This window comes from Sinocyclocheilus grahami, unplaced genomic scaffold, assembly GCF_001515645.1.
Source record: "Sinocyclocheilus grahami isolate Dianchi unplaced genomic scaffold, SAMN03320097.WGS_v1.1 scaffold741.1, whole genome shotgun sequence".
In the NCBI taxonomy this organism is placed as follows: domain Eukaryota; kingdom Metazoa; phylum Chordata; class Actinopteri; order Cypriniformes; family Cyprinidae; genus Sinocyclocheilus; species Sinocyclocheilus grahami.
The window spans coordinates 427,934-442,835 of record NW_015505920.1 but is presented as its reverse complement, the minus strand read 5'-3'; the positions used below and the strand labels follow the sequence as shown (position 1 = coordinate 442,835).

The 14,902-nt window shown below is 39.0% G+C and overlaps 1 protein-coding gene across 1 annotated transcript in view; it reads right to left on the bottom strand.

The window, feature by feature from the left end:
* Window positions 1-14,902, bottom strand: part of LOC107560747 (inactive phospholipase C-like protein 2) — a 55,306-nt gene that overhangs the window by 11,473 nt on the left and 28,931 nt on the right. Inside the window, exons 2-3 of the mRNA XM_016245004.1 lie at window positions 4,530-7,019; window positions 174-249 (exon numbers count right to left, since the gene is read on the bottom strand). Of these exons, the coding sequence (XP_016100490.1) occupies window positions 174-249; window positions 4,530-7,019 (2,566 nt within the window). The remainder of the gene's footprint in view (window positions 1-173; window positions 250-4,529; window positions 7,020-14,902) is intronic.

Below are 14,902 nucleotides of genomic sequence, written 5' to 3'. Positions count from 1 at the left end.
AAACTGTGTGTAAGAGTTTATTTCCTGTTGCTCCATGAGTAAACAGAAACAAGCATGACAGTCATTAATAATGCCTAACTGTGACATACTGTATTTAAATAATCAACCGGCGATGTGCTTGCACTGTTAATCTCACTGCTGTTACGTGTATGTGTGTGTTTGTGCAACATTACCTGCTCGCTGTGCTTGTGTAAGTTTAGAGTACACGCCATCGGCTGATTCGATCAGTGTGCGACTCGTCTGGATCATCTATAGGAAATCAAAAACAGGTAACAGGAAGTCAGGTCTGGAAGTGAGACTTCCAAATCAGGAACGCCCTCCCCAGAAAAGCTCAAACTCACAAACACATTCGCACACTCGCTAATAAGCTCTATTGACAGAAGAGATTTATCTGCATTCCTCAGGCCAGATGAGATGTGTTTCCTTTCCTTGTCTCTTTTGTTGTAGCTACTTGTTCAATTATACGTTTTAAAGTTCAATTCAGAATCAAGTAAGGACATACACACATCGATATACAGTATATTATTTACACACATTTGTTAAACTGCTTAGGCATTGAGTGTGGCTGTGTCTCATTCCACTCCCTAGTTTCTTAAAATTTTAATCCATATATTGTGAACATGAAAGCTCTAACCACTTTAAACCAACCTGGACCAACATAGAGAAATGCATGCTGATCTAAGCAGGTGCTTTCAAAGATGTGTCAGAAAGTTCTTCAAAAATTTCTACTGTGAGACAAGGCACTATATTCCTGATTCAGAGTCTAACAAATACCTTGACACCTGACAAATCATAGATTAGTTTGACCCTCATGGAGGCCTAATTCAAAGTGGGAATCCTACACAGCCAATATTGGGCTGACAAGCACTGACACACACACACACACACAGTACATTCCTGTTGACAAATGTTTATAACTGAGACTTATGCTTGCCTGTAAGGAAAATTGATGGTGTGTTTAAATACAGGTGTTCAGGAACAGACTTGGACTATTTGTTCATATAAGAGAGCTACCAGCAGTCTCAAACAGCCACCCACACATGTACATGAAGAGCTCCTCTGTCTAATGCACTTTTTTTCTCTATTAATCATTAATTTTTGTTATTTTCGGTTTAATGAACTCTTTGCTGAGCTCTAATGTGAAAATGGATCAGAAATATAGTGTAAAAACAGACTATCGTGACCAATGATTTGGGTACAAATAGAGTGTATGAGTCACTGAGAACATGCAAATCATGAATAAAAATGAATATGGAATATAAGTGAGCCAACAGAAAAAAAAATTCACAAAGAAGATCTACTTAATATCTTAGTTATTTCTACTAAACGCCAGTGAGATAAAATGGACAAAAATGTAAATTAATTATTTAATTTTCCCTCATGATGTCCCAAACACATTAATTTATTTTGTGGAACAAAAGTAATTTTGAACATGGCATTTCAAACTGGGGTGCGTTATTGCCGTTGAGCAATAAAGCTGTCTATGGCCATGAAATACTCGTATTTACCTATTAAACACTGCAGCACAAGTCTAATTCATCCACTTACTGGCTCTGTGGTTTAGACACAATTATAAAGCTGAGTCTAGAAAAGGCACGTTAACTTTAGACAGGATGTTATGCTAGTCAAAAGTGCTGACTCATGACAGTGTGCATAGTAAACTCTGTGTGCTGTGCACGCTAATTTGTGCATATTTAAAGCTGAGCAGATTTAGATTAGAATCAGGATTCAGTATGGTTGCAATACAAGCCTGACTAGTGCTTTTTCTCCACATTGAAAGATCACTTTCTCGTGATAGGCCGATAGGATCAAATTTAAAACTGACACACAAGCCATATTTACAAATGGCTTTGTGAAACGAAAATAGTTCAAGATGTGATTTCAAAAATAAAAATGTTAAAGTACCCATACCAAAGAACCATTATCTAATCATCTGCATATTCACATTCACTGTGAGTCTGTGTGTGTGCTGAAGTTGTTATTTCATTAGTCTCAAAGTGCGGTTCACAGCAGTGACAGATCATTCTACACTAAGAGTGCTTCCTGTGGGATTGCTATGACACCATGGAGACCATGAAGACCATTCTTGCTGTTTAAGTGTGTGAGAGAGACATGGAGAAAGAGGAAGCAGCAGACAGCTGGATGTTGAAACTTTACAAATGATAGAGCAGAATAACATCCTGCCAAGAACAGCATCACCTGGCGCTTTGTGCTCTGCACTCATCTTCCCTGATCTTATTCCAAGATACAGCAGGATGAAATAAAGCGTTACACAACACATACATTCTTAATAGCAGCATTACAACGCTATACACATTCTGCTAAAGATTACTTTTAACAGTGTTATATTGTGTTAAATTATTCGTGTTTTTAAAGATAACTTTAAATGAGCATTAGATGATGGCAACAGCAATCTATATGTAAAATACACAACTACACACCCAACATCAGCTGCAAATCAAACAGCAGAGTATGTTAGTATGTAGCATATATTATGTAAACATTAAATGCACTATAAGCAAATGCATAAATGTAAATGTAAGCTTTCATTTCATTTAAATAAAGTAGACTAGAAACATTGATATAAAAAACTAGGTCAGCTGTGTGAACATATGCAAAACCAGAGAAATGGACAATATAAGACAATAAGGGTATGCAAAACACAGATCTGTGGAATAGGAATGAAATGAAATAACACAATGCATATGCGCACAAATTCAAAGACAAGGGGAGAGATCCAGAGCAGAAGGACAGCTCGAGTTGGCCATATGTTTTCTGTCTCTAATCATCTAATGGGATGTCCTTTGAGGTTTTAGTCTTCTTAAATTAGGACCATGTGCTAGAGGACAAGATGTTACCTATTCTATTGTTATCTGCTGAGCAAGAGTCCTTTGAAATCAATATTATTTGCAGCTTGCACCCAATATTTCATGACATGAACTGGAATGATGCATTGCCTTTATAACCCTGCAATTTTACTCCTCCACCAGTATTCAACGAAAAAGTATGATTAAAGGATTAGTTCACTTCCAGAATAAACATTTCCTGATCATTTATTCACCCCCATGTCATCCAAGATGTTCATGTCTTTCTTTCTTCAGTCAAAAAGAAATGAAGGTTTTTGAGAAAAACATTCCAGGATTTTTCTCCATATAATGGACTTCAATGGTGGCCAATGGGTTGAAGGTCCAAATTGCCGTTTTAGAGCAGCTTCAAAGGGCTCTACACGATCCCAGCTGAGTAATAAGGGTCTTGTCTAGCGAAGCGAACTGCCATTTTCTAAAAAAAAAAAAAAATTTACCACAAATGCTCGTCTTGCACTAGCTCGACTTCACACATTACGTAATCACGTTGGAAAGGTCACGCCTGATGTAGGCGAAAGTACCGACCCAGTGTTTACAAAGCAAACGTGCAAAGAAAGTCAAACGGCCTTTACAAAAAAAGGTAAAATAACGATGTTGGACAATTTTGAAGTTGGAGGAGAAAATTAGATGTTTTTCGCCCTACCCTAACTTTTTGAAACGGAGTACACAGACGAAGAGCTAACTGCACGTGACCTTTCCAATGTGATTTCATAATGTGTGAAGTCAGAGACGCGCATCGCAGAGCTAGTGCAAGACGAACAGAAAATGACAGATCGTTTCACTAGACAAGACCCTTATTCCTCGGCTTGGATCGTGTAGAGCCCTTTAAAGCTGCATTGAAACTGCAATTTGGACCTTCAACTCCTTGATCCCCATTGATCCCCAGGAATGTTTTCCTCAAAAACTATAATTTATTTTCAACTGAAGAAAGAAAGTCATGAACATTTTGGATGACATGGGGGTGAGTAAATTATCAGGAATTTTTTATTCTGGAAGTGAACTAATCATTTAACATTCTAGCATTTGAAAAACATCAGCAGTCTCACTGAATTCTCTCATCTGTAAAAGCACAAGCATTTTTTAAAAGATGTGAAAACATCGTTAGAGAGGATCTGGTTTTAAAGGCATTACTAATGAGCTCAACAACAAAAGCTTCCACTTGGTTTCTTTCTTGTATCTTGTATTTTCTCTCTCTCTCACTTTCTACCTGTCCCTGACTACAAGGCAATTTTAAGCGTGTTTTCAATACTGTGTTGTCATAATCCTTGTTACAACCCCTTTACCTCCCATGAACTCCCTGTAGGGCCAAGGCAGCTTGTAAAAACTGTAAGTGGCAGCTGATGCCAGTCAACAGGAAAGGAATTTATAATTTTTTTCTTTGTAAGACCTTCATGACATTGCAAGCAAATTTCCCATTTCATACCAAATACATTTTGTGCTTTGGCACAACATTTATTATTTGGTTTATTTAAATGTGAAGAGGAAGGAACTTTGCTCTCTAATGAGAAAAGAACATCTGATAGTATCATCTAATGAACTACAAATATCACTAATACTTTCAATATCAGTGGTTGCTCTCAGTGCAATTTCTCAAAAAATTCAGTGCAAACAGACTCAAACAACAAAATCTGAAAAACACTGACCCTGAAAAGACCGAATTCATACCTGCACGTTTTCCCGTAGGTCTGTTGCTTCCCGTAGTGGCTGGGTTGATGCCCTGAAGAGCTCATCTACCACTTTGATCCCTGTGGTCTTAGTGGAGGTGTATTCCCTTGCTTTACGACCCTTTCTTACAGAGAGACCCCTCTTATGGGCCTTGCCCCCACCTCGCCGATTTGTAATGGCAACGTGAACGAACAGTGTAGTGTTAGGCAAAAACTCTCCTGTAAGTGACTGCAGTGGTACGTGCCGGTAACCAGGAAGCAGGCACTCAAAAGGAATGGTGTACTGGCCAATAAATTCATCGCCAATGTAGTCATCATCAAGGACAACAAAACGCAAAGCAGCCAATTCGGGAAGGTTGATCTGGAACTCAAAGCTTTCATCAAAAATCGGATTGTCACCATTTTGAGAGACAGTTTTTGTGCGTTGTTCTGCGCAGTCTGCAGGAATTCCATGGATCTCCACGTAGATGTACGGCTCTACCACGTCACCTTTAGCAGCTGAGCCTCGAGGCTTTGGTAGGTTTTGACCGCTGATCACCTTGATGTGGAGAAGTTGGGCTGAGACTCCAGGAAGTGAGTCACGAGCATTGGCACTGAAATACGACACCTCCTCACGCATTATGGCTGGACGCAGGACATAGCCGCAGTTGCCGTTTTGCCTAAACCAACCAAGGTTCAAATCCATCATCAAACCTGGAGTCTGGTAATTCATGGCCACAATTTGGCAACCGCACTTCCAGAAGTCCTGTGGATTCATGTTGCTAGCATCAATGCGCATGGGTGTAGGGTACACCCGTGACAGAAATCGCTTATTGTAGGAGACAAAGTCCTCAGGAAACTCATTGGCAAAGCGGTTGGCATCAACTTCATTAAAGGAGCAAATCTCCCAATGCTTCTGTTCCCGTTTCGATGTCTCAAAGTCGCGGAACTGAACAGACTTGCAGAGGGTGACTAGGTCAGAAAGTTCTTTGCAGAGTCGTAACCGTTTGCAGCCAATCCCATTGAGCTGGTCCTTATCGTCTCCACCCATCATTCTCCTGGACATCTCAAAGCCTTCTTCTTCTTCCGTAACCTCCCCTTCAGAATCTTGCGAGTCTGAAGGCAGGCTCTTTCCTTTGATGAGTATCTTTCCCTTGAGTTTTTCAGGGGAGGGCAAGTAGTGATCCTCCATATTGGGAGGCTCAATGTGCAGTTTGTCCCCAAGGATCTTCTTCAGGTGTTGAGCCATGACCCTCTGCTGGGGAACACTGCAGTGTGTGACAAGACAGAGGATTAGTGGATACTCTGAACTCTCAAAGGCATACTGGTTAATGACATCTACAACTTTACAAAATGCCAGCTGGGAGGCAACAGAGCTACGGACATAGACCACGGGCTCACAGTCAACGCCATCCCAGACTACAACCTCCAGGCTTCGACAACCCATGCGTAGAGCCCGAACGTAGCTGCTGAGGTCTGATGAGCCCCAATAGTGATCTTCCAAAAGTGAGGCATTGTGAGAAGAGTTGATGTAGTAGTGTGAAAGGGGCTGTGCCATATCCTGACAAACATGTTTGTGCTGTGGGTCAAAAATATGGCACTCGGATGACAGGAGGTAGTGTGTGAAGCCATCTATGGACAAGTAGCCATTGTCACGTCCTTCAACGGAGGGTTCGAATTTGCGCACAATCTCCCGACACATTTCCTCGGTGACTCCCTCGACTCCCTGCTCCACGTCCACAAAGAGCATCAAGTCCTTGGAGTCCAGGTACTCTTTGTTGCTGGAGAACTGCACTAGCAAGAAAAAGATCTCAGGACGTGTGCACAGTTCACAGTAGGCCTCTACAAATATGTCTAAATCAATGCCTTCACCATAGCAGTCCTTGGCCTTCTGTAGCTCTTTGAACTTCAGTTCAATACGAGACTCCCTCATGCCAGGATTGAGACCCTTGATGATTTGGGTGGCCCGGAACAGGTCAATGTGTCCTTGCCTTTCTGGATCAGCTAGCTCAAACATGGACCCAATCCAGGACGTTCTTACACTGGGTTGACTGGGTTCGACTACGCCCACCATGTGCCGCCCATATGAGACCAGGTACCGCAGTCCCATCACCCAGGTGCTAACCACATCTGCCGTGCTGGCAACCAGATCCAGGGACTCGTAGTTGTCTCCATATATAATTGAGAACGCACACTCATCCGGGAACTGATCAGAGAGGCCGTTGCTGCGTAGGACGGGTGTTTTCTTTCCCAATCGAACTTCTTTGATGCTCTTGATCTCAAGCTTTGCCTTCTCTGAGTCTTTCTTCGATGGTTCCCAGCGGAGCCAGCGCATGTCAGGGTCCAACAGGAAGTAACGACTGTACATTCGAGAATTGGAGCGAACTTTCTTCATCTCACAGCCTTCCATCATGAAGGCCATGCAGGCGGCTGTGCTGTTCATTTTGCGGTCACTTGGCATGGAGCTAAATGAGACAGTCTTCTTCCTTGCCTGCCTCTGTTTTGAACCATCCTGCAGAAAGAGTACAAAGAAGACTGATAAGTATATCTGACACAGGCAATCTAAAAAGCAAACATTACATATAATGATTTATTATATAGGTTATCAAAGCTATGGAACATGCTAGAATGCATATTTAAAAAAAACACTATCAATGCCTTAAATCTAAAGTACCCATTTACTACAGATCAATGTCATATGTCACACAGCAATCAATATAGAACAGACAGGAAAGAGCAGTCAATAGCAGATAAGCCATTAAATCAAACTTTTAACATATAACCTCTGTCTAACGACCAAAAAAACAATTACACCTACACATAAAAGAAAGAAATGCAAAGTGCAGTGATATTTAAAAATCAACGATAAAAATAGTTCTTTTCAGCTTTAATAAAAGTGATAAAGTTTCTTCACAGATGAGACACTACCAATCTCATACCAGCAAAAGCAGCATGCACACACAGAAGATCAGAGATGAATATGTTCACTGCCAGAAAAAACATCAAAATAGATCTGATTACTTGATCTAAATATGAACTCCTGCTCTGGAGTCTTTCCAAGTCAAAGCACACACAGGGAGAAATACCAGGGGAGTCTTCAGCCAGATCAAAACCATATGAAGCCTATATCACATCAACCCACCTCTGATGAAGAGGTCTGTTCTGAAATTCATGTACTCTAGACACACATGAACATACACTGTCAAACCACACACTTTAAAGGCTGCATTAAATGATGAGATGAGACTGAACTTACCAAAAAATGGTAGCAAATACAATAAATATAACACAGATAAAATAGTGTCATTAATGAACAAATTAATCTTTTGAACAAATTCTTTTAATGATTAAAATCTGACTTACAACCTCAGGAGTCTGAATTAGTGAATCCTTGAACTGAATGAACTCACTGAATCCGTGATTATCAGCATCTTACTCTCTCTGAACTGCAAGTTATCTTACTTTCAATAATGTTCATCTGAAAATGAAGCATGTTTTGTGTAAATGAGATCCATAACAACATGCTTAATGACACAAATTTTGAACACTTTTTAATTGTATATAAGCTTTATATTTATTTTATTTTATAAACTCCCACCATTGGTTAAACCAAACAGGCTTGTAATGATTTGTGCTAGAGACCTGATGAAATGAGTAAAAGAAACTCAGAGAATACAATGTCTGGTACCAGGCAAATTAGTTCAAACGGTTGAGGGTTGTATTTCACTTCCTGGAAAATTCTGAGCTTATTGCAGCACTTGGATAATTTTGGAATCGCTGCGCAGGAAGTCATTTCACCAAGCCATGTGCATGTCAGTGGGAGTGGATCGGTGAGGGTTGTCTGTGCATTAGCCTTGTTTTATAACACAGCTGTGTTTGCATTGAACTGCTGAAGGGTGTCTGCATGCAGACTGCTCCTGAATGAGAATGACAATGTCAGCGAATGTTTGAAAGCGTGTCCATGTGATGATGAGTAATTGAGAGAAGAAGACAGAGAGGATAAGGGTGAGAGTGTACCAAGCTGACAGATAATGATGGTGCACTGACCTTCATTTGAAAGGATAACAGAACATTTATCTACCATGCAGACTGCTCCTGAATGAGAATGACAATGTCAGCGAATGTTTGAAAGCGTGTCCATGTGATGATGAGTAATTGAGAGAAGAAGACAGAGAGGATAAGGGTGAGAGTGAACCAAGCTGACAGATAATGATGGTGCACTGACCTTCATTTGAAAGGATAACAGAACATTTATCTATGCAAATCCACATACGAGGCATGAGAAGGAGTACGACTGTCTTCACTCACAGCTATTTACACTAGTCAAAGTGTCAGTGTGTCTGCTACAGGAATACACAAACATATCCTTATCAAATAGCCTGTTCCTCCTAATATGTGACTATAGGAAAGAAAAAACAAATGAGATCTCTTTAATGCCTTTATTTTTTCTCCTAGACAGCAATGACATTAAATGGAGACTTCTTAATCAGTATTGTCTCTTGCTGTCCAGAAGAAATTTGGAAACTCCTTAAAACTAGATCATTTAACTTGAGAAGCAAAACTGTGCAGTATAAATATCAAATGAAAATATCAGTGATAAATATTAAATGACATATCAGTGAGAACTTGTGAGCGAAGAAACACAACCTCTGAGCAACTTATGTTTAGTTGGATTGATATTTTGACTTAGGCAATGAGCAGGTTATTCTAAGTAAACAGTTATTTTCATGCTGTGGCTCAAAATAAAAACAAACACATAGACATTTGCTAGTAAGGCTAATTGCTTCATTTGAAGTATAGGTGAATATAAAAAAGGAGCCTTTGCATGTAAAGATTTATATCTGTGTTTTTGATAAACACTTCAGTTGATTAAAAACAGTTGCAAATGGTATTACTGTGCAATTGATTCAAATCACAGCAAAGGACACACATAATGATACAGTTCAAAGAGGTTAATTGTCATGCTACCATGAAGGACACTGAAAAATGGGATAAAACATACATGAAAGCATAAACGATTCTGACATCTACACTTGAAATGATACTGGTAATGTTGCAAACATGCACATACTGTCAAAGCACAAATCAGAAGAGTTCATATAACTCTCAACCCCCGCTTACACTCTCTACAGGACTGTCATTGGGGTGGTACCCTTTCAAATAATACTATTATGTATACTTTAGACACTAATATGTACTTTTAAAGTACTAATATGTACCTTTAAGGTAATTATTTGTATCATTTAGGGGTAAACAAGGTACAAAGATGCACTTTTTAGCTTTTGCATATTAGGCTACCACCCCAGTGACAGCTTTGTATCTTTTTTCCCGAGAGTGTAGGAGCTGCTCAGACTGAAAAACATTAAAGACTTTTAAAAACGTTCATATAAAAGTATCTAAACTAAGCATACAGGTTGTGTATGTGTTAATAAGAACAGGAGGGGTCTCTCTTGTGTTATCTGCTGTGCACTCGCCTCATGTTTTTGGGATTATTTTTATGTTTTTCCAGCTTGTGCACGTATCTTCTCCAGAGGGACAAATTAAGAGTGCTGTTTGAGATACCGCACTGGTCATACCAGCTAAATCGCATCTGTATGTGAATTAACGTATGTGCACGGCACCCAGTCATGTGCTACATGTCGCAGTGCCTGTAAATCAGTTATGGTGTGTGCGTGTGAGTATGATTCTTCTCTTTCAGCTGCAATGCAGGTTGCAGTCAAGGTTTCTGCAGAGTTATAGGCATAGCATATTATTCATAATATAAATCCTTTAACAGGTTTCTGTCTCTCGACATTGTGTATTTCCACTCTCTTCTATTTTCCATTATTAGATGCAGATGTTTCATTGACATGTTTTGTTTAGACAGCCAATATTGTAATTTTTTTCCTCACAACATTCTGTGAAATTTTACTTTATATTGCCAATTAAATACACTTAATCATTCAGTTTAGCAGTACTTTAATTAGTTGTGAATTCTGTAACTTTGGAATTAAGTTGACAAAAAATAAACTGAGCATCTGTTCTGAGTCAGTAATTACCTACATAGAAAATGTTCACAGAAACTTCTTAGAGATTATCAACCTGGTCCAATTTCAGCACAATACGTTTGAGTCTTTTGATTGGTCAGAAGGTCTGAACTCATTCAGTGTATGTATTATGATGGAATCATCCCTCAGGAGGCAAATGACTGGCCTGTGTAAATGGATCTGAGCATGGTATCAGTGTGTGGGTGTGCTTTATAGACACTGTGTCACTTCTGAAAGCAAAAGCCCTAATGGTATGAGGTTTGATTTGATATTTATATTGCATAATGTGTTCCATTATATACACTTACATTCATGCATCTAGCAGATGCTTTTATCCAAAACCGGCCAGTGCATTCAAAGTATAAATTTTTATCAGTTTATGCCTTCCTGGGAATCAAATCCATGACCTTAGCATGCCTAATGTCATTCTGTTTGATCTATAGGAACACTATACAAAAAAAAAAAAGGTTTTCTAACACCTATGCATATAAAACATAGATTGACTGACTCTAAATTGCAATTGAGACCAAATCAAACGACTGAACTTCAAATCAGTTGAATTCTAATGTGCCAAATTATGTTGTTCGGCATTCACATAAAGCACAGTGAACAGATTAATTAACTATATCATATGGAAAAAATCTGTTGCAAATCGAAATACTATTATTAATAATAAATGTAACTATTTCTTTTGAAGAATACTGATGTCTTCATACTGATGTTACGGTCATTTTTTAAAAGCAATAAGCTTCTTGCTTACACCCATATGTGTGCACAGAGACCACTCATCTATCTGAAATTTATTAAAGCACACGCAAGAGTGAATTTTTCTTGCTGTAATACACACTACTACAGAGGCACAGTGATTATTTGTAATGGCATTTAGTAGTTGTTTGCCCAATGAAATTAAACAGTTCCCTTGTGTTCGTGTATTGTATCTTTGTATGTGTGTGTCGTGTTATTCAAGTTTGTGTGTACTGTATGTTAAAAATGTACCAGAGCCAGTTTTAGCAAATTTGCCCTGCTAAAATTACAGACTGGGGAAATGAAACACAATCCCAGACTGCAGACCAACAGTCTGAGAGAAAGAAAGAAACAGAGTGTTAAGAGTGAGTAAAAGAGAACATGGTGGGAGTTACAGAGAGGGGATGGAATTGATGTCAAGCACTGAAAATGATCATTTTGTCCACTCCATTCAAGCATGTGTTCAATATTTCTTATTAACAACTGAAGAAAAAACATCTGAGCTTGTCTAACATCCCAGCCTGGTTTTAGAGGGGTTTTGAGTACCGAGTACTTTTCAACTGGTCAGAATGGGAGACCAGCTTAAACCTGCTAAGAATATTTTCAGCAGTGATAACACAAAAACAAAACTATTTATATTCTAAGATAGACAGATTGATCATTAATATCAGTATATTATACACTGTATATCAGCATTATATTACCTGCTTAAGGTAGTGTAAGTGAGTTCACAGGTGAGTGACAACCTAGAGCCAGAGTCCAGAATGAGACAGGACTAACTCCATACATAAGACTAATATCCTGCAGAATGGCCCATTTTCATTCTCCACTTATACCTGCAGATCCTTTCTGATTAGAGGAAAATTGCTGTACAGGTTAGACACTATTTAATTCCTCATATATCATCTCACCGCAGCTGACAGACAGCAGACAAACCAATTATGCTGTACTTCCAATGCAGTGATATGTGTGTGTCCTCACCCCTTCCCATTGTTCCCAGTTTTTCAATTTTATTCAGAACTAATCAATACTGATTTAAGTAATCAGTCTCACTCTTTTTTATGTGATGTAGATTTTTCTCTTTCCGACTGTTTCAATATTTATAATGCTGTTTGTAAAATGCAACTGTATGCAAATGCGCCTTAATTGCTTTTGAAACATACACACGTACACAAATGCACACACAATGAATGTGGGATAGCTGGTGGGTGGAATAATTGACAGCTATGGCTTACAGAGACTTGAGTAGAGTCTAGATAGTGGGAATATTAAAGCATCCTTTTTTAGCACAGAAGACTTGGCTTGGTTCTGCTACGTGAGGGTTCCTCTGGGTTTGTAAAATGCAACTGTATGCAAATGCGCCTTAATTGCTTTTGAAACATACACACGTACACAAATGCACACACAATGAATGTGGGATAGCTGGTGGGTGGAATAATTGACAGCTATGGCTTACAGAGACTTGAGTAGAGTCTAGATAGTGGGAATATTAAAGCATCCTTTTTTTAGCACAGAAGACTTGGCTTGGTTCTGCTACGTGAGGGTTCCTCTGACATGTGACGCGGGCTGCCCCTGCAATGGCTTAACCCACGCACTGCTATAAATACATCCAGCATGGGTGCGCTGCTATAAAACTGCTCAGCCCACTGAGCACCTCTGAGCCTTTGGATCTCTCCTGATGCACCAATGGACCAGAACTTTAGGCTTCAAAGCATAAAATACTTTTTCTTAGTCTTGCTGCCAAAATGCAAAGACTAGAGTATTCAATTTCTTTTCCATGCAGAGGAGTAAAGAGAATAAACCCACCTTGACTCTGATTTGACAGATGCACCATGTAAACTGTCACTGCACTCTGTTGTCTAGATTGTGCTGTGTGTGCTTGGCATTTGATGTCGCTGTTCTTTTGTACCTGATGTTCCACAGAGTTTGAAAGTGCTGTTCTTGAGATCTGAACTGTTTCTGTAAGAACATTACATTTCCAAAAGCCTAAGATGCAATTTTAAATTGGTTTATGCTAATCTGTTTTTCTATAAAGACCTTCTTCCCTTCTTAATATTTAGTAAATTTGATTATGAAGAATCTTACAATCAAATCAGAACACACGTCTGAATGGAACATTTGACTGCTTAAAGGAGATGCGTGTGTAATTGTATTTAAACCGCTCAGTAAAGGTGACCTGCTGATTACCCAGAATGCAGTATGGCTACATATCAAGGCCACCTACCCTGTGGAAGTAGGACGCTGGATAGCCCTGCACGTACTTGCTACTTCCTTTGGGAGAAGAAGGAGTGGATGCTCAGTAAGTACCTTTACAGGAGTAGAAACAACAACTCTTCTCACCTTGTTTCCCAAGGGGTTAGCACAGGAGAACAAACAGCGCAAAGTCTATCTGACCTGAATTCAGTTTCACAGTTTCCATTACAACAGCATATGTGGGCCGAGCTGAAGGAGGACCCAGGTTAAAGGAATAGTTCACCCAAAACTTAAAATTTACTCATCCTTAGGATTTAGCAATCCAAGATGTAGATGAGTTAGTTTCTCCACTGGAAAAGATTTGGAGAAATTACATCATTGGTAAGCATTAGATGACTTGCTCAGCAGTGGATCCTCTGCATTGAATGGGTGCCATCAGAATTAAGAGTCCAAACACAGTCCAGTCCATCAATTAATGTCTTGTGTAGTGAAAAGCTGCATGTTTGTAAAAAAACAAATCCATCAAGGCGTTTTAACTTTAAATCATCGCTTGTGGCTAAAATACGAGTCCAATATTGATAATAACACTTCCTCTAGTGAAAAAGTCCATCCCCTGTTGTCCTCTCACTTCAAAATCCAGAGACATATTTGTGTAGAACCGTTTTGGACTGTTTTCACTTGTAAACGGTTCTTAATCAGTGCATATTTCTCTCCTGATTTATAAGAGATGACTTTTTCACTGGAAAAAGCAATATTATGGATAGAGGACTTCTATTTTTGCCAAAAGCAACGGCTTGAAGTTAAAAACATCTTAATAATGGATTCTGTTCTTACAAACAAGGAGCTTTTCACTTCACAAGATGTTAATTGATGCTGGAATATTTGTGGATTATTGTGATGTTTTTATCAGATGATTGGATTCTCATTCTGACGGCATCCATTCACAGAGGATCCATTGGTGACAAAGTTATGTAAAGCTAAATTTCTCCAAATCTGTTCTGATGAAGAAACAAACTAATCTACATCTTGAATGGCCCGAGGGTGAGTACATTTAATTTTTTTAGGTGAACTATTCCTTTAACACAAATTAATGATTCATGGATACCCTCAGCAGCATTCCCAGGGCTCGCAAAATTTTAAAATCCCTGGTAGCCCTTCGGGCAGGCACTCTTCAGATTTTGGTAGTCCGAAATAAATTTAACTAGGCCAGCTAAAAAAGACAATTTTTTAAAAATATAGAAACTAGGATAGGAGTCAAAATGTCAATCAAAAACATTTTCAATTTGGAAACTCCTTAAAACTAGATCATTTAACTTGAGAAGCAAAACTGTGCAGTATAAATATCAAATGAAAATATCAGTGATAAATATTAAATGACATATCAGTGAGAACTTGTGAGCGAAGAAACACAACCTCTGAGCAACTTATGTTT